At 46.3% G+C, this 20,407-nt stretch overlaps 1 protein-coding gene across 3 annotated transcripts in view; it reads right to left on the bottom strand.

The window, feature by feature from the left end:
* MND1 (meiotic nuclear divisions 1) overlaps positions 1-19,694 on the bottom strand; it is a 205,729-nt gene extending 186,035 nt beyond the window's left edge. Inside the window, exons 1-4 of one of the 3 annotated variants that reach the window (XM_073576387.1) lie at positions 19,451-19,694; positions 13,833-13,898; positions 5,105-5,159; positions 2,194-2,342 (exon numbers count right to left, since the gene is read on the bottom strand). In XM_073576387.1, coding sequence (XP_073432488.1) covers positions 2,194-2,342; positions 5,105-5,159; positions 13,833-13,898; positions 19,451-19,453 — 273 coding nt within the window. In that variant the 5' untranslated portion in view covers positions 19,454-19,694. Of the gene's footprint in view, positions 1-2,193; positions 2,343-5,104; positions 5,163-13,832; positions 13,899-19,450 lie in introns of all 3 variants that reach the window. The other 2 variants (XM_073576386.1, XM_073576388.1) reach the window with 2 other exon arrangements.
* Between the last annotated feature and the right edge of the window lie 713 nt (positions 19,695-20,407).

The raw sequence follows: 20,407 nt of genomic DNA, 5'->3' as shown, positions 1-20,407 counted from the left end.
ACTGGCACAGCCTTTTAGGGTAGGCATCCGGCAAGGGGCATTTGCAAAGGGCGCATTCCCTGTTTTTTGCCTTGCCAGCGCATTTCTTCCCCTATAGGAGGAAAACATAAGGGGGACACTGCATCAGGGCACATTCACGAAGCTCTTACTCTGAGCAGAAGGCGTAGGTACCGGATCAAGGGGGGGGGGGGGGGGCCAGCTGGATCCTCCAGCCTGGAGGAACTTCTATGGCCGGATTGTCCAGTTCGTTTTTTCTTTTGCTGGGAGCTGGTTTGGGACCTCTCTGAGGTACATTCCTGCTCTCAGTCCAACTGGGCCACGGGAGCCTCCGGCTCGTTCATTCCTGCACCTGAGCTGAAGCCGCTCTGCAGTGCTTCTGTGCCCTTTTCTTCCCCCTGGCAAACCGGGTTCACAGGTGTCATGGCCAGGGGCTGATTCTCGCCCCCCCCTTTCCCTCCGACGTCCATGGGTACTTCCCCCCGTGCGCAGCCCCCGCCGCTCTGTCGGGATGAAAAAGCTGGCCAGCATCCGAATTCCGGTCTGGCGCTACTTGCCCTGCCCCCTGCCAACCGCGTCACTTCCGGTCTAAGGGGACGCGCAGGCCACCAGCGCCATGGCGGCGCCCGACCCCGCACAGTGCTCCACACATGCCACCGAGGCACAGCCACACGCCCAGACCGCACCAGCAGGACCAAGGACCGGGGTCCAGGGGGAGGATCCATACTTACCCGCCGGCGCCGGCCCAGGAGACGGGCATCCGCCGGACCCCGCTCCCACCTGCCCCGCACACTGACATGGAACCCTACCTGGGCCACCGTGGCGCTACCAGGGGACTCCGCACTGCCCGAGGTAGGAGACCCCCCCGCTACCTGAGTCGGACAGCCGGCCTGGGGATTCCTTCATCCATGATGGCATGATCTGTAGGGAATCCTGTCCTCCAGGAACAGGAAACCAACTGATGCGTGGGAGAGGTGCCGTCCTTATGTATCTGTAGGATTTCCTGTTCCTGGAGGGCGAATCCCCTCTCTCAGGGGGTGCTGTCATGCACGACCGAATAAACACTGTGTAATATACAGTGTATACTGTGACAAAAATGCAACGTTTGACCAAACAATTAGACTTTCTGATGACTTGTGTGCTTTTTGTAACTAAAGTATTTCAGAATGACAGCATAATCCTTTTTGACAATTTTTTTTTGGTTATTTCAGTCTACACTTCACATGAATGAAAACAGTCTTTAAAAACTTGTTGCACAAATGAATATGCTGCTAGTGTAGTATACTCCAAACTCTATGTATCACAAGTCTACAAATAAAATGTACAACAAAGAAAAGGAGAATCAGAAACCTGAGAATATGTCATGTCGGAAAGGGAAAGTGAACAGTACCTTTCTGATACAAGCTGTACAGGGTCGCTTTAAGATTTCTGAAGATACATTTGTGTACACTTAGCTCAAAACTACAAAGTAAACACAAATGTGTAACGGCACCACAGTCATACAGTACAACAATCACTTGGTACGACACACATTATTTGAAGTCGCTCACAGTTTAAGGCTGGAGTCACACCAACCATTAAAAAAAATCGGTGCGATTTTAACGGTACGAAATTGCACAAAGATTTCTTGTCCAGGGATCCGTCTGTCATCCCATTTTCCAGCGATGAACCGATTTTATTCGCATCTAAGCATCAAATTGACATCCAATGTCAATGCCTGATGCTCTTTCCTGTTGACCTGGAGAAGTCTTGCGATTTAATCGCAAGTCACACGTGTGGTGCGTTTTCAATGTGATTTTTAATCGCATCCATAGACTTGCATTGGCGAATCCGATCCGAAAATCGGTGACAATCGCAGCATGCTGCGATTGTCTCGGTCCGAGGAACGGATCCGATAAAAAAACGCATGATGGGAGCAGCACCACTGAATAACATTGGGACGAATGCAATGCGATTTTTTTATCGCATTGCATTCGTCCGATTTTATCGCTAGTGTGACTCCGGCCTAAGAAAATAAATTGCTTCTTAAATATTAAAAATGATTTAAAAAAAACCAAAACACATTACATGTGGAAACAAATATGTTGGTGCAGGCAGTGTGAATGTGTCTCAACACAGTGCTTCCTTAATGTACAATAAAGGAGAACCCAAAAAAAGTCCACAATCTGTGCAGAATATGTCATACGTCAGAATTACCTGGCTTTCCAACATCTCCAGTTTTCGCTTTCGCGCATGAAGAGCCTTGCTGGGAAAGGCCCAAAAATAATTGGAAGTTCCAATGCGCTCCGAATCTACCATTCCATCATCCACCAGGCTTTGCAGGACATCCTTCACGGACATGGAAGCTGTCACCAATCATAAATCTATTAGCCAGGGACATGTATACAGGAAGTAATGCTAATGCAGCCCACTGACTGATATCTCCGCATGGCTTTATTATCCCACCTACGACATATCATAGTGCATTTTATGCATTGAATAAATTCTATTACACACGAAAAATAGGTTGGGTTCATGCATTTTAATGGAGCAGTTTATGCCAGTTTGTCGCCCATAAGATCCCAAAAGTCACAAAATGCACAAAAACTCACTTTTTTACACAACACTGGGCAAAAGCTGGGAGAGTGGGAGGAAGAGTACCATCTATGCCCGTACATAGGAGGTGGAGAATTAATTTTGTGACCTTCGGACAATCTAAAAGTGTGCAAGATGCATAAAATGCATAAACCTTTCCAATAAATTTGGCACAATTTACCCCATTGTTCCTTATTACTGGCTTGGCACATGAACTATCAGTCTTAATAAATATGCCCCACATATTTTTGGGGAAAAACACCACTGCAGTGTTTGATACAGTTTTGGAGCTACAGTCAGAAGTGGATCCAGCAAGAAGCAAAAATGTTCATCCTTCCTCTAATTTCTATTCTTTTTAAACACACTCTGGCCTTTGGATTAAAAACAGCATCAAAAAGTACAGTGATATCTTTCCTACCAACCTAAAGTAGTCATATGCAGATTCGCATGCGGCTTTGGTGCAGAAATTTCACTTGGAATCTTATATTGTGTTGTAAGTGGCTCTGTTCCCCAAAATCACAACACAAACTGCATACATTGTTAAATAGGCTGTAAAACCTAATGAGGTTGGACATGTACTGTAAAGCATGGGTGAATGGCAGCATAATCCTTTTAAAATACACACACACACAGGTGCTTCTCAGAAAATTAGAATATCATCAAAAAGTTGATTTATTTCAGTTCTTCAACACAAAAAGTGAAACTCATATTATAGAGTCATTACAAACAGAGCGATCTATTTCAAGTGTTTATTTCTGTTAATGCTGATGATTATGGCTTACAGCCAGTGAAAACCCAAAAGTCATTATCTCAGTAAATTAGAATAATTAACAAAAAACACCTGCAAAGGCTTCCTAAGCGGTTAGAAAAGTCCCTTAATCTGTTTAAGTAGGTTCCACAATCATGGGGAAGACTGCCGAGTTGACAGATGTCCAGAAGGCAGTCATTGACACACTCCAAAAGGAGGGTAACCCACAAAAGGTCATTGCTAAAGAAACTGGACTGTTGCTCAGTGGTCTAAGGAGTTGTTTTCAGATGAAAGTAAATTTTATATTACATTTGAAAATCAAGGTCCCAGAGTCGGGAGGAAGAGTGGAGAGGCACAAAATCTAAGGTGCTTGAGGTCTAGTGTGAAGTTCCCACAATCAGTGATGGTTTTGGGAGCCATGTCATCTGCTGGCGTAGGTCCACTGCGTTTTATCAAGACCAAAGTCAGTGTAGCCGTCTACCAGAAAATATTAGAGCACTTCATGCTTCCCTCTGCTGACAAGCTTTTTGGAGATGGAAATTTCATTCTCCGGCAGGACTTGGCACCTGTCCACACTGCCAAAAGTACCAATACCTGGTATAAAAACAACAGTATCACAGTGCTTGATTGGCCAGCAAACTCTCCTGACCTTAACCTTAAAGAGAATCAATGGGGTATTGTAAAGAGGAAGATGAGAGACACTAGACCCAACAATGCAGACGAGCTGAAGGCTGCTATCAAAGCATCCTGGGCGTCCATAACACCTCAGTAGTGCCAAAAGCTGATCGCCTCCATGTCACGCCACATTGATGCAGTAATTGATGCAAAAAGAGCCCCGACCAAGTACTGAGTGCATTTACTGAGCATAAATTTTAGTAGGCCAACATTTCGTATTTTAAAATAATTTTTCAAGCTGGTGTTATAAAGTATTCTAATTTACTGAGATAATGACTTTTGGGGTATCATTGGCTGTAAGCCACAATCATCAACATTAACAGAAATAAACACTTGGAAGTAGATCACTCTGTTTGTAATGACTCTATATAATATACGAGTTTCACTTTTTGTATTGAAGAACTGAAATAAATTAACTTTTTGATGATATTCTAATTTTGTGAGAAGCACCAGTATATGTAAGGGAGTCAGAAGGCATAGTAGTCAGCAGTATGTGTAGTCTACTGCTCTATTAAGCGCACACAAGCGACTTTCGGTCCTTTTACGGTGTGTGAAGAAAATGCACTGCAAACAAGCAATTTGTTTGACGAAATCTGTAAATCTGTGTGTGAAAAAAAAATTGCGCATGCACAAGTTTCTTCTGTGTGTGCAGGATGAGATACGTCCACTCAAGTCAATAGGTGCGCAAATCAATAAATAATCGGACGCTGTTAAAAAGTGGATTGCATATGGATTGCACAGGGATGACAAGTGTGAAAAAATATCACCCGTGTTTTGCAGATGAAACTGACAATTTTTTATATTCTTGTGTGAACATAGCCAGCGTGTAATCCAAATTCTGAAACGGTTATATGCCCATTTTGACCTTAGTCTTCATCTATACCAGTACCCTACATCTTCCCACTGACCACTTGAATCTTTTGAATCTTGGTTTTAATAATTCTAGTTGGAATAAACAATCACATGTAATATAATCTGAAACTTATTTTTTATAATCAGTATTTAAAAATGGGAGATTCAGAAAACCAGCCTTCAAACTCTCACACTTCATAGGCAAAGAGTACACCCACAAGTGACATAAAAACAGTAGAACAATGTCCATTTACTTACTAATTCCCTTCTGCTTTGGGGCAATTTTTTCCAGGTCCTTCAGTTGGAATACATCCTTCTAGCAGAAAAAAAACATAATGGACAAACATAGGAGTAAATTGCACATTTTTGTCTAGTCTAGTGTACCAACACACATATAGCACATCTGCACAACAAGGCTCCGTGCATAGCATGCCGCCATATCATGCTCAGCGCTGGCCAGTATTACAGCGCGGCTGGGGAGTATACAACCATGATTAGGAGGAATTACAGAGAGACACAGAAGTGTCTAGGTGCCCTAATATAAAATTAAGCACATGAGGCCTAGAGCAATGATCACCAGCACTGTAATGCTATAACACTGCGTCTTTGCAAAGTGTTTTTTTATGCACATTAAGAGTTGCTTTTTATAGCATCAGCAAAAGCTAGATTTCAGAAATCTCATGCACACGCTTGTTTTTAGTTTCCGATGTATACAAATATCAAAAGACTGACCGTCACTTCCTAAACAGATAACAGGTGAGTACGGTGATTACTATGAGTAGCCATCTCCATATATAACAAATAAGGTAGAGCTCTGTAGCAGTATAGCGTGCAAACATGAAATATACGAGAGGAGTCCTCACAAGATAGGTCACAGCAGAGAGAATCGCCTTATTGCGGCTGCTGGGTACACATGAATTGGCCACTTTATGAGCTAAGTATTCTCAATTTTTCTCATTTTCTAGTGCAGTAATGCAATTCAAATTTCATATATTTAATGTTTGCATGCTATAGCGCTACTTTACTTGAATTTTATTTCCTGACTGAAATGGAAAGGTGAAATGTTTTTTGTTTTTTTTTTTTTAAATCTGCAGTATGTCCATTCTTTCAGTGTTTTTTTTTAACCATAGAAAGCAAAGTGCAAAAACGCTCACGGGGAGAGCGCAGCTGATCACGTCGGGTGTCAGCTGATTATCACAGCTGACACCCGGCACTATGTGTCAGGGGCGGTCACGTTAACCCCGGCACACTGCGATCAAACATGATCGCAGTGTAACTGGGGTTTAGGGAAGCATCAGGAGGGGGCTCCCTCCGTGCTTACCTGAGACCCCCACAGTAGCACGATGTGCAGCGCTGCTGCGGGGGTCTCCTTCCCTGAAGGTCCCCGAATCCAAAATGGCGGCGGGGACCTTCGGGGGCCTGCAGGGCTCAGCGGCTTCCTCATGCCTGCAAAGCGCCAGCATGAGGAAGCCTGCAGCACTGCCTGTGACAGATCGCTGATCTGTCACAGCGATCTGTGATGTGACAGATCAGCGATCTGTCACATGACAGTTATGTCCCCCCTGGGACATTGTAATAAAGTTAAAAAAAAAAAAAAAAAAAAATCGCTAATTAAAAAAAATAAATATTCCCCAATAAATTCATTTTTTGAAAATAAAAAAAAACAAAACAATAAAAGTACACATATTTGGTATCGCCGCGTAACGACCCGCTCTATAAAACAGTCCCACAAGTTAACCCCTTTATTGAACCCCTTAAAAAATAAAAAACGAAGCAAAAAATAAAGCTTTATCATCATATCGCCGAACAAAAAGTGCAATAACGCGCAATCAAAAGACGGATATAAATAACCATGGTACCGCTGAAAACGTCATCTTGTCCCGCAAAAAACGAGTCGCCACACAGCGTCATCAGCGAAAAAATAAAAAAGTTATAGCTCGCAGAATAAAGCGATGCAAAAACAATTTTTTATATAAAATTGTTTTCATTGCATAAAAGCGCCAAAACATAAAAAAAGACATAAATGAGGTATCGCTGTAACCGTACTGACCCGAAGAATAAAACCGCTTTATCAATTTTACAGCACGCGGAATGGTGTAAACGTACCCCCCCAAAAGAAATTCATGAAACGCTGGTTTTTGTTCATTCTGCGTCCCAAAAATCGGAATAAAAAGCGATCAAAAAGTGTCACGTGCCCAAAAATGGTACCATTAAAAACGTCAACTCGTCCCGCAAAAAATAAGACTTCACATGACTTGGTGGGTCAAAATATGGAAAAATTATAGCTCTCAAAATGTGGTGATGCAAAAACTATTTTTACAATAAAAAGCGTCTTTTAGCGTGCGACAGCTGCCAAAAATAAAAACCCGCCATAAATAGTAAATCAAGCCCCCCCGTTTTCACCCCTTTAGTTAGGGAAAAATAATAAGAAAAAAAAAAAAATGTATTTATTTCCATTTTCCCATTAGGGCTAGGGGTGTGTTGGGGTTAGGGATGGAGTTAGAATTGGGGGGGTTTCCACATCAGGAGCTTTCCAAATGCGACATGGCGTCCGATCTCAATTCCAGCCAAAAACGTCAAATGGCTCTGCTTCCCTTCCGAGCTCTGCCATGCGCCCAAATAGTGGTTTACCCCCACATATGGGGTATCAGCGTACTCAGGACAAATTGCACAATAACTTTTGGGGTCCTGTTACTCTTGGAAAAATAACAATTGGGGGTGAAAAGATCATTTTTGTGGAAAAAGTATTAAGTTACGTACCGGTAACGGTATTTTTCGGAAGCCCATGACAGCACCACGAGAGAGGGGATCTGCCCTTTAGGAACAGGAAACCTACAGATACAAAAAGGGCGGCACCTCTCCCACGCATCAGTTGGTTTACAGAGCTTGAGAGGCTACCATGGTTAGTACACTACATATAATATATACAACCTATCTACCCTATATAGCAGAAATATATATATATTTTTTTACACCATCTCCCACATACCGTAAATTGTGGACAATCTTCTAAAGGAGTGCACCCCTATATGTGAACAAGGGAGGGAACTAAGGGTGCTGTCATGGGCTTCCGAAAAATACCGTTACCGGTACGTAACTTAATACTTTATTCGGACTCCCATGACAGCACCACGAGAGAATTACAGAGATGTAAACTAATTTAGGGCGGGACTACAGCCTGCAGCACCCTTAGCCCGAAGGTGAGATCTGAAGAGGCACCCATATCTAATCGATAGTGGTTAAAAAAGGTGGAAGGAGATGACCAGGTGGCCGCCTTACATATCTGATCAATTGACACTCCAGATCTTTCTGCCCAAGATGATGCCATGGCACGAGTGGAATGCGCCCTCAGGTTCTGCGGAGCCGGACCTCCACCTGCTGTGTAGGCAAGAGAGATAGCCTCCCTAATCCACCTCGCTAATGTGCGTTTTGATACCCTACAACCTTTCCTGGGACCTTGGAAGGATAGGAATAATGCATTCTCCTTCTTCCAAGGATCCGTGGCTGCTAAATATTTAAGTAAGCATCTCCTAATATCTAATGCCTGAAGTTTTTGCTCCTTAGGGTTGGTCGGATTAGGGAGGAAGGAAGGCAGAACTATCTCTTGTGTCCTGTGAAATTGTGATGCTACCTTGGGAAGGTATGCTGGATCTGGCCTTAGGATTACTCTATCCTGTAAGAACTCTGTGTAAGGGGGCAATCTGGAAAGTGCCTGTATGTCGCTCACTCTACGTGCGGATGTTATCGCCACTAGAAAAGCTGCCTTAAGAGATATAATCTTTAATGAGGCCGAATCCAGAGGTTCAAATGGTTTTTCTGTCAAGGCCGTAAGGACTAAATTTAAGTCCCAAGGTACACATCTGTCTTTGTGTATGGGTCTCGATCTAGCCGCTGCTTTGATGAACCTTGCTACCCAATAGTTATTGGCAATATCACATGCAAACAAGGCCCCTAAGGCTGAAACTTGTACTTTTAATGTACTTGTGGAGAGACCCAATTCGAGACCCTTCTGGAGAAATTCCAGAATATGTTTCGTGGGAATTCCGTCTCTGGCGTCAAACTGAAGGGTGGACAGGAATCGCTTCCAGGTCCTAGCATAAATGTTAGTGGTAGTCAATTTCCTGCTTTTTAGGAGGGTATCAATTAACTTCTTGGAGAACACTCTATCCTCTAACAGTGACCTTTCAAAGACCACGCCGTCAAATGGAGTCTCGCTACTTGTGCGTGGCTGACTGGCCCCTGGTAGAGGAGATCCGGAAGGTTCGGCAGCACCCAGGGATCGCATACAGACATGGTCCTCAACCATGCAAACCAGGTCCTCCTGGGCCAAAAGGGGGCAATTAATATGACTCTTGCCCGATCTTCCCTGATCTTCCTTACTACCAGAGGTAGAAGATTTAATGGCGGGAAGGCGTATGCCAGAGAAAAGTTCCATCTTATCAGGAGGGCGTCCACTGCTAGTGGATTTTCCCTGGGATTCAGAGAGCAGAACGATTTTTCTTTTCTGTTTTTTCTGGTGGCAAGGAGGTCTACCTCTGGCCGACCCCATCTGCGGACAATCTGGTGGTAAATATCCCTGTTCAAAGCCCATTCTCCTTGCTTTAGAGCCTTGCGGCTTAGAAAGTCTGCCTTTACGTTGTCTTTCCCTCTGATGTGGAGCGCCGTCAAAGATAGAAAACTTCCCTCTGCTATTTGAAGGAGACGTTCTGTTGTCCGCATCAGGGCGTCGGAGCGGGTTCCACCTTGGTGGTTGATATATGCTACCGCTACCTGGTTGTCCGAGAGTATCCTCACGTGATGGCCCTGTAGGTACATAATGAGTTTTTTGACTGCCTGCTCTATCGCCAATAGCTCTCTTTGGTTGGATGAGATCTCCGTATCCGAATCCCACTGTCCCTGTACCACTATGTCCCCCATATGGGCCCCCCAACCGAAGGGACTAGCGTCTGTGGTTATAACACGGGTTATCTGCGTTATCCAGGGCACCCCTGAGGCTAGGTTCTCATCATCGAGCCACCATCTAAGCGATGTGACAGTCGAGGGGCTTAGCAACAGTTGACCTTGTAAGGAGTGTCTTAAGGCCCTGCTATTAAATAGGACATCCTTCTGAAGGGCTCTAGTATGGAATTCTGCATGGATAGGTACATGATAGTACGCATCTTTCAAATCTATGACTGCCATAAAACACCCTTTAAACAATATTTTTATTGTCGTATTGATGGACTCCATCTTAAAAGTACGGTTCACCAAAAACTTATTAAGGAAACGTAAGTTAATGATCGTTCTAAATGTCTTATCAGGTTTTTGGATCAGGAATAAGGGAGAGTAGAACCCTTTTCCTCTCTCAGCTTCCGGAACCTCTATCAAGACGTTTTTCTGGCATAGGCTCAAGACCTCCGCTTCTAAAGCTGCTTGTTCAAGGGGTGAAGATCTTAAAGGAGTGGATTTAAAGGTATCCCACGGGACCTGGGTAAACTCCAATCTAAGCCCGGTGGATATTACATTGCGCACCCAGTCACTATTTGTAATCTGTGACCATGCCGGAAGGAAGGATGATAGTCTACCTCCCACGGGAATTGCTAGTCATTGATTCTGTCTCTTTTGATCTCTAGACGAGCGTCTAAACATGTAGCCCGTACCTCTTCTCCTTCTATCTTCCCATCTGGGACGGTCTCTAGTAGGCGAAGAATTGGGCCTTCTCCCCAGACGGAATCTCCTTCTACCAAATGGGCGTCGGTAGGATGTAGGCCAGAGATTTGGGAATTTTTTCTTGTCGTCCCCAGCCTTCTCAAGCAGTTCGTCCAGGACTGCGCCGAACAAATATTCCCCCTCACACGGAATAGTACAAAGCTTCGCCCAGGGCTCTACGAGCCGCATTAGAGAGACCTGCTGCTCTGGCTGCCATTCTTACTGCATCCGCCGAGGCATCTGCTAGGAAGGCTGCTCCCTCTTGGATTGTTGGTAGGGCCCCAAGAATTGTTTGTCTTGACGTACCCTGTTTTAATTGTGACTCCAACTGGTCCAACCAGACCATCATGGACCTGGCTGTGCATGTTGACGCCACTGCTGGTCTTAAGGAACCGGCTGCCATCTCCCAAGTATTCTTAAGGAAGGTGTCTGCCTTCCTGTCTAGGGGATCTTTAAGGGATCCCATGTCCTCAAAAGGCAGCGAGGATCTTTTCGATGCCTTTGCAATGGCCGCATCTAATTTGGGGGCCTTGTCCCAAGTATTTACTGCCGGATCGTCGAAGGGATATCTGCGTTTGAGGGCTGGTGGTAGCGACCCTCTTTTATCCGTTTTTTTCCACTCTCTGTGGATTAGATCCTGGATCTTCTGATTTAACGGGAAGACTCTATGCTTCCTCTGCTCCAGCCCCCTGAACATGACATCCTGCATGGATAATTGGGGCTTAGGCTCCTCCACTTCCATTGTCCCTCTGACTGCTTTGACCAGCTTGTCTACCCGGTCAAGAGGCAGACAAAACCGCCCAGAGTCCTCTTCTTCTGAGGAGGACGAGGGAGATGAAGCCTGGGAGTCTCTACTTCTCCTCCATTCTGCCGAGGAATCGGACTCCACCGGGACCCCGCCCTTTATAGTTTCCGGCTGGGACAGTGACTTTAGGGTTTCCTTCATTTCTGCCCTAACAATGTCTCTCAAACTCGCTGCTACCGCGGGCGACTCTTCCGCCACTGTCTGCTGAATACAGGGGGGGCACAATCTTTTGGGGCATGAGTCCGGTAATGGGCATGCACAGAGTGCGCATTCCCTGTGTTTAGTTTTACCTGAAGCCTTCTTCCCCTAGAATAAAGCACAGAAGGGGGGCCCAGTCACTGAGTGAACTTTCACGAAGATCACTTACCAGCGCCACAATCAAGTACCGGAGGATGAGGGGGATTCTTCTCAGACGATGCTCCTGTCTGCTTAGAGGAGCTTTTATGGCTGGACTGGTCATTTCGTCCCGCACGTTCACTGTCACGTGACTCTTTCTTTTTCTGCTTGACCTGCCGAAGGTCATCCAGGGGCGGCAGAGATGTTTGTCGCTGCTGCCGTCGTTGCTGCTGCTGCTGACGACGCTGCCGCTGCTGCTCCTGCTCGCTCTCCATTACTGCTCGCAATAATGTGGCCAAGGCAAGGCACCCTGCCCGGGTCCTGCCTATATACCCCTCCTCCGGACAGCAGTATGCGTGCCGCGCCCCTCCCCCCCTAATAGGGCTCCCTTCCCCAGCTGGCGCCGCACCGGGCCGGAGAGCCGACGCTCATCGGCGCTTGCGATGGGCGCCGCCATCTTGTTTTTTTCGCGCATGCGCAGTGGCGCCGCCGACCCGGAAGCACCTCCTCCGGCCGCCCCTGACGTCACCGCGACCCCGCCCGACCAGAAGTCACGCGGGACGCCCGGGAGCTTCGGGATACCGCGCTCCCCGGTCGCAGCGTCCCCCGCAGCGCGCCAGCCACCGCACCAGCGCCGCCGGATCCGGGGGCCCCCGGGGGGAAACATACTCACCGGCGGCGGCCTTTATTCTGGAGTCGGACATCCTCCGGACGCCGCTCCCTGCTGACTACGCCACCGCCGTGCTACCCATCCTGGGCCACCGTGGCGTCTTCCAGGGATCCGCACCAGGCCGAGGTAGGAGACCCCCCCGCTACCTGTATCGGCCGGCCGGCCTGGGATCCTGGTCTTCTGTAGGATCCCGTCCCTTCAGGAACAGGAAACCAACTGATGCGTGGGAGAGGTGCCGCCCTTTTTGTATCTGTAGGTTTCCTGTTCCTAAAGGGCAGATCCCCTCTCTCGTGGTGCTGTCATGGGAGTCCGAATAAAATATGATTTTTTTAATTGTACAGCTGTACGTTATAAACTTCTGTGAAGCCCTTGGGGGTTCAAAGTGCTCACCACATATCTAGATAAGTTCCTTGGGGGGTCTAGTTTCCAAAATGGGGTCACTTGTGGGGGGGTTTCCACTGTTTAGGCACATCAGGAGCTCTCCAAACTTGACATGGCATCCGATCTGAAGTCCAGCCAATTTTGCAGTGAAAAAGTCAAACGGTGCTCCTTCCCTTCCGAGCTCTGACATGCGCCCAAACAGTGGTTTCCCCCCCACATATCAGGTATCCGCGTACTCAGGACAAATTGCACAATAACTTTTGCAGTCCAATTTCTCCTGTTACCCTTGGTAAAATAAAAAAATTGAATCTGAATTAATTTTTTTTGTGAAAAAAAGTTAAATGTTCATTTTTTTAAGCATTCAAAAAATTCCTGTGAATCACCTGAAGGGTTAATAAACTTCTTGAATGTGGTTTTGAGCACCTTGAGGGGTGTAGTTTTTAGAATGGTGTCACTTTTGTGTATTTTCTATCATATAGACCCCTCAAAGTGACTTCAAATGTGATGTGGTCCCTAAAAATAAAATGGTGTTGTAAAAATGAGAAAACTTTTAACCCTTATAACTTCCTAATAAAAAAAATTTGTCTCCACAATTGTGCTGATGTAAAGTAAACATGTGGGAAATGTTATTTATTAACTATTTTGTGTCACATAACTCTCTGGTTTAAGGGCATAAAAACTCAAAGTTTGAAAATTGCAAAATTTTCAAAATTTTCCGTTTTTTTCATAAATAAATGCAAGTTATAGCGCAGAAATTTTAACACTAAAGTGAAGAAAACTATGTCACGAGAAAACAAACTCAGAATCGCCTTCATCCGTTGAAGCGTTCCTGAGTTATTACCTCATAAAGGGACAGTGGTCAGAATTGTAAAAATTGCCCCGGGAGTTAACGTGCAAAATACCCTTGCTAGTAAATAGGTTAATAACTCTGCAAAAGACCTCTCTGGGGTATGTGCAGACAGGCATCTTTTTTCTGAGTTTTTGGAGCAGAAACTGTTAGGAAACTGGACTTTATTTTTGGAGGACTTGAAAAATTTCTGCTCAGAAAACTCAAAGCCTTATACAGCACAGCTGAATTTCTCACACACAACCACAACAAAACTTACAGATTCAAAAAATATTTCCATCATCTTAGTCCTTTTCTCTTCAACACTAAGTCCTCTTTTCTTAGACTGAAAGAAAACAAAATACCATATTTATTAGCAAATCCGTCACTACAGACTATTATACAAGGCACATCAAAGGCTCAGGAGAGGAAGCTGCTGGTGATTAGGGCTGTGCAGCCATCTGCCCTGCCACAGATCATATGCCAGGGAAGATAACATCACTGGCACAGTTCTGGGAGCATTATAGCCAACACTGATACAGGGGCATCATTTAATGGGCGCCTGAGTGTGGCACTGATACATGGGCACCAGCGCTACAGCATTGACACCAGGACATCAGGGTTACAGCACTGATATTGGGGGCTGGGGAGCAGCACTGATACATGAGCGTCGGGCTTACAGAACTGATACCTGAGCACCAGGGAGTGGCACTGATAAATTGGCGTTTTGATTACAGCACTGCTATTGGGGTGCTGGTGAGCGGCACTGATACATGGGTGCAGGGGTTACAGCACTGATATGGGGCGCCGGGGAACAGCACTGATACATGGGCCCCAAGGAGCAGCACTGATATAGTGGGGAAAATAAGTATTTGATACACTGAAGTTTTCCCACTTACAAAGAATGGGGGGGTCTGTAATTATTATTGCAGGCACACCAACTGTGAGAGAAAGGATCTAAAAATAAAAACCAGAAAAATCACATTGTATGATTTGTAAATATTAAATAGCATTTTATTGCATGAGATAAGTATTTGATCACCTACCAACCAGCAAGAATTCTGGCTATCACAGACCTGTTAGTTTTTCTTTAAGAAGCCCTCCTCCTATTATCTGTATTAATTGCAAATGTTTGAACTTGTTACCTGTATAAAAGACACCTGTCCTCACACTCAATCACACTCCAACCTCTCTACCATGGCCAAGACAAAAGAGCTGTCTAAGGATACTAGGGACAGAACTATAGACCTGCAGAAGGCTGGGATGGGCTATAGGACGGACAATAGGCAAGCAACTAGGTGAGAAGGCAAAAACCGTTGGCACAATTATTAGAAAATGGAAGAAACACAAGATGACTCAAGCTTCCTTGGTCTAAGGCTGCATGCAGGATCTTGCCCTGTGGTGTAAGGATGATTCTGGGAAAGGTCAGAAATGAGCCCAGAACTACACAGGAGGACCTGGTCAATGACCTGAAGAGCGCTGTGACCACAGACTTAAATATTACCATTAGAAACACATCCCGCTGACATGGATTCAAATCCTGCAGTGCACGCAAGGTACCCATGCTCATGCCAGCACATGGCCAGGCCTGTCTGACGTTCACTAATGACCATCTGGATGATCCAGAGGAGGCAAGAGAGAAGGTCATTTGGTCAGATGAGATCAAAACAGAACTTTTTGGCATTAACTAACTTCACGCGACAAGTTTGGAGGAAGAAGGATAAGTCCAACACCAAGAACACTGTCCCCACCATGAAGCATGGGGGGGAAAACAATACTTTGGTGGTGCTTTTCTGCAAAAAGGACAGGAGGACTGCACCGTACTGAAGGGAGGATGGATAGGGTCATGTATCACGAGATTTTGGCCAATAACCTCCTTCCCTCAGTAAGACCATTGAAGATGGATCGTGGCTTGGTCTTCTTGAATGACAATGATTCAAAAAACACAGTCAGGGTAACTATGGAGTGACTCCGCAAGAAGCATTTCATGGGTCCGGAGTAGCCTAGCCAGTCTCCAGATCTGAACCCAATAGAAAATCTTGGGAGGGAGCTGAAACTCAATATGGCCCAGAAACAGCTCCGAAACCTGAAATATCTGGAGAAGATCTGTATGGAGGAGGGGGCCAAAATCCCTGCTGCAGTGTGTGTAAACTTAGTCAAGAACTACAGGAAACATCTGACCTCTATGATTGCAAACAAAGGTTTCTGGACCAAATATTAATTTCTGTTTCTCTATTGTATTAAATACTTATTTCATGCTATAAAATGCAAGTTAATTATGTAAAATCATACAATGTGATTTTCTATTTTTTATTTTTAGATTTTGTCTCTCACAGGTGAAGTGTACCTATGATAAAAATTACAGACCTCTCCATTCTTTGTAGGTGGGAAAATGTGCAAAATCGGCAGTGTAACAAATACTTATTTACCCCACTGTACATGGGCGTTGGGGTACATCACTGATATATGGGCGTCCAGGAGCGGCACTGATACATGCATGCTGGGGTTACAGCACTGATCCTTTGGCGCAAGGGAGCAGCATTGATACATGGGCACCAGGGTATTATGGCTAACACTGATACAGGGCATCAATACATGGGTGCCGGAGTGTGGCACTGATATCTGGGCGTCCAGGCACAGCATTGATACATGGGCACCAGGGCATTATGGCTAACACTGATACAATGCATCAATACATGGGTCCTGGAGTGTGGCACTGATCTATGGGCATCCAACCGATACATGGGCAGCGGGAAGCGGCACTGATACTTGGACGTCCGCGAGTGGCACTGATACATAATGATGGAGTTACATCACTGACCCATCAGCACTGGATTGATACATGGGCATCAGGGCTTACACTGATACAGGGCATCATTACATGGGTGCCGGAGTGTGGCACTGATACTTGGGCAGCGGGAAGCGGCACTGATACCTGGGCGTCTGGGAGCGGCACTGATACATAATGATGGGGTTACAGCACTGACCCATCAGCCTGGATTGATACCTGGGCATCATGGCTAACACTGATACAGGACATCAATACATGGGTCACGGAGTGTGGCACTGATACATGGGCATCAGGGAATTATGGCTAAGGCCTGTTTCACATTTCCGTTTTTAGGCGTCAGTCATAATCCGTCAACCACTCCACATACCAGACCCCTGCCCTTCCCTAAAACCTTCCTCTCCAACATCACTGAAGGAGAGCTTACTCATCTCCTTTCCAAATCACGCCTCACCACCTGTGCACTTGACCCCATCCCTTCCCACCTGCTCCCCAACCTCAACATGATCATTCCAGCCCTAACCTATCTCTTCAACCTATCCCCAACTTCTGGTACCTTCCCCTCTGCCTTCAAACATGCCACCATAACACCCATCCTCAAAAAAAATCAAACCTTGACCCAACTGCTATGCCCAGCTATCGCCCCATATCACGGCTCCCTTTTGCTTCCAAACTCCTTGAACAGGATTGTCCATGCTCAACTTTCCTCCCACCTCTCATCTAACTCCCTCCTTGACATCTTGCAATCTGGCTTCCGCCCCCACCACTCTACTGAAACTGCCCTGACCAAAATTACTAATGACTTACTCACAGCCAAAACTAACAGACAGTTCTCCATCCTCCTCCTTCTCGACCTGTCCTCTGCCTTTGACACAGTTGACCACTGCCTACTGCTACAGATTCTTTCTTCCCTTGGCATCAAAGACCTTGCCCTGTCCTGGATTTCCTCATACCTTTCTGGCCGCAAATCTAGCATTTCCCACTCCCACACTTCCTCCTCATCCGACCCCCTCTCTGTTGGAGTCCCCCAAGGCTCTGTCCTGGGGCCCCTACTTTTTTCAATCTATCCTCTTGGCCTAGGACAACTCAAAGTCCCATGGCTTCCAGTACCACCTGTATGCGGACGACACTCAGATCTACCTCTCTGGCCCAGATGTCACCTCTCTGTTGTCCAGAATCCCGGAGTGTCTATCAGCCATATCCTCCTTTTTCACCTCTCGCTTCCTAAAACTCAATGTAGACAAAACTGAACTCATTATCTTTCCTCCATCTCACGTATCTTCCCTACCTGATCTATCTATTATGGTAAACGGCATCAAGCTCTCTCCCGCAACTGAAATCCGCTGCCTCGGAGTAACTCTCGACTTTGCCCTGTCCTTCAAACCACATGTCCAATCTCTTGCCACCTCCTGTTGCCTCCAACTCAAAAATATTCCCAGAATCCGTCCCTTCCTCAGCCCTCAATCTACTAAAACTCTTGTACATACCCTCATCATCTCCCGCCTTGACTACTGCAACCCTCTCCTCTGTGGTCTCCCTGCTAACTCTCTTGCACCACTCCAGTCTGTCCTCAACTCTGCTGCCCGACTAATCCACCTCTCTCCTCGCTACTCCCCTGTCTCTCATCTCTGCAAATCCCTCCACTGGCTCCCAATTCACCAACGAATCCAGTTCAAACTACTAATACTGACCTACAAAGCCATCCACAACCTTTCCCCTCCCTATATCTCTGAACTAATCTCCCAATATCTTCCCTCACGTAATCTTCAGGCTGTGTGCACACGCTGCGGATTAGGTGCGGATTCATCCGCGCAGATTTTGTAAAATCCGCAGGTCAAAAGACCTGCGGTTTTACCTGCGGATTGCTCTGCGGTTTTTCATCTCCTCAATGGAGGAGATGGCAAACCGCAGGGGAATCCGCAGAAAGAATTGACATGTCAATTCTTTCTGCGGATTGAAAACCGCAGATAATCCGCGCGGAAAATTCCGCACCGTCTGCACTGCGGTTTTTGATTCCCATAGGGAATCATGCTACTGTACACCGCAGCAAAAACTGCTGCAGGTCCGCAGCGGCCAAAACCGCTGCGGAACCGCAGCAAAATCCGCAGCGTGTGCACACAGCCTCAATCCTCCCAAGACCTCCTACTCTCCTCCACACTTATTTGTTCCTCACACAACCGCCTCCAAGATTTCTCCCGAATATCCCCTATCCTCTGGAATTCCATGCCTCAACACGTCCGATTATCCACCACCCTCGGATCCTTCAAACAGAACCTGAAAACCCATCTTTTCTGGAAAGCTTACAGCCTGCAATAACCATTCTGCCGCCTCACCACCGCCTGAGCTGTTGCCTCATCCCTACCAGAGCTGCTGCACCCCCGACCTTGTCTCTTCCCCACTATCCCATAGAATGCAAGTCCGCAAGGACAGGGTCCTCTCCCCTCTGCACCCGTCTGTCATTGTAAATTTGTTTACTGTTAACGATATCTATAATTTTGTATGTAACCCCCTTCTCATGTACAGCACCATGGAATTAATGGCGCTATATACTGTAAATCTAATATATAAAGCTCAATGTATGTGTGTATGTCCGGGATAGGCATCTGCACCGTCGCAGCTACAGCCACAAAATTTGGCACAGTCGCACGTCTGGACCCCGAGAGCGTCCTAAGCTATGTTGTGAGGCAAAATTTTAACCCCGCGCGTTCCAATTCACCGAACATTCCAAAGACATAATGATAGGGAATTTAGATTGTGAGCCCCATTGGGGACAGGGATGATAATGTGTGCAAACTGTAAAGCGCTGCGGAATATGTTAGCTCTATATAAAAATAAAGATTATTATTTATTTAAATCCGTCAGATCCGTTTTTTTCCCCAAATGGCGGATTGTGACTGACGCCTGCAAATGGAAGTGTGAAACAGCCCCAACACTGACACAGGACATCAATCCATGGGGGCCGGACACTGATACCAGGGCACACAGGTAGGAATTGCTTGCTGCTCCCTACAATGTAGTTGGATGTACTAGTCGCTGTGGGTGACCGCTCTGCTCTGGCAATTTGTGGAAATGACAGAAGTTGTAGGCGGGAAACTACCTCACACACTCACCATGCTGCCAGCAGTCACTCCTATCACTTATTAGCCGGGGAGTCACTGCCGAGAACACTGACGGAGGGGCGGCGGCCGGGGGACCACACTGCTGGGTGGGCACTACACGACGTCACACCAGGGAACAACCGAGAACACCGAAAACACGGGCACTGATGACATCACGATCACATGACCTGTACCACGTGACCGAGAGCCGACGAATTCATAGTCAGAGCCGGTGATACAAAAAGAGAGAAAAGCCCGAGACGATTAGGAAGTATAAGCAATTGTCACACGGACATACATCGCCCCCTACAGCTTATCTTATGTAACAACACCTCCATTTATTATTAGCCATCCCACCTCACATCCACTACACACCATCCACCGTATACACCTCACATCCACTACACACCATCCGCCGTATACACCTCACATCCACTACACACCATCCGCCGTATACACCTCACATCCACTACACACCATCCACCATATATACACCTCACATCATCCACCATATACACCTCACATCCACTACACACCATCCGCCGTATACACCTCACATCCACTACACACCATCCGCCGTATACACCTCACATCCACTACACACCATCCGCCGTATACACCTCACATCCACTACACACCATCCGCCGTATACACCTCACATCCACTACACACCATCCACCATATATACACCTCACATCATCCACCATATACACCTCACATCCACTACACACCATCCGCCGTATATACACCTCACATCCACTACACACCATCCACCGTATACACCTCACATCCACTACACACCATCCGCCGTATACACCTCACATCCACTACACACCATCCGCCATATACACCTCACATCCACTACACACCATCCGCCATATACACCTCACATCCACTACACACCATCCACCGTGTATACACCTCACATCCACTACACACCATCCACCGTGTATACACCTCACATCCACT

The sequence above is a fragment of the Dendrobates tinctorius genome, unplaced genomic scaffold (assembly GCF_039654945.1).
Source record: "Dendrobates tinctorius isolate UK_male_01 unplaced genomic scaffold, ASM3965494v1 ptg000008l, whole genome shotgun sequence".
In the NCBI taxonomy this organism is placed as follows: domain Eukaryota; kingdom Metazoa; phylum Chordata; class Amphibia; order Anura; family Dendrobatidae; genus Dendrobates; species Dendrobates tinctorius.
This window is presented reverse-complemented; position numbering and strand designations above follow the sequence as displayed.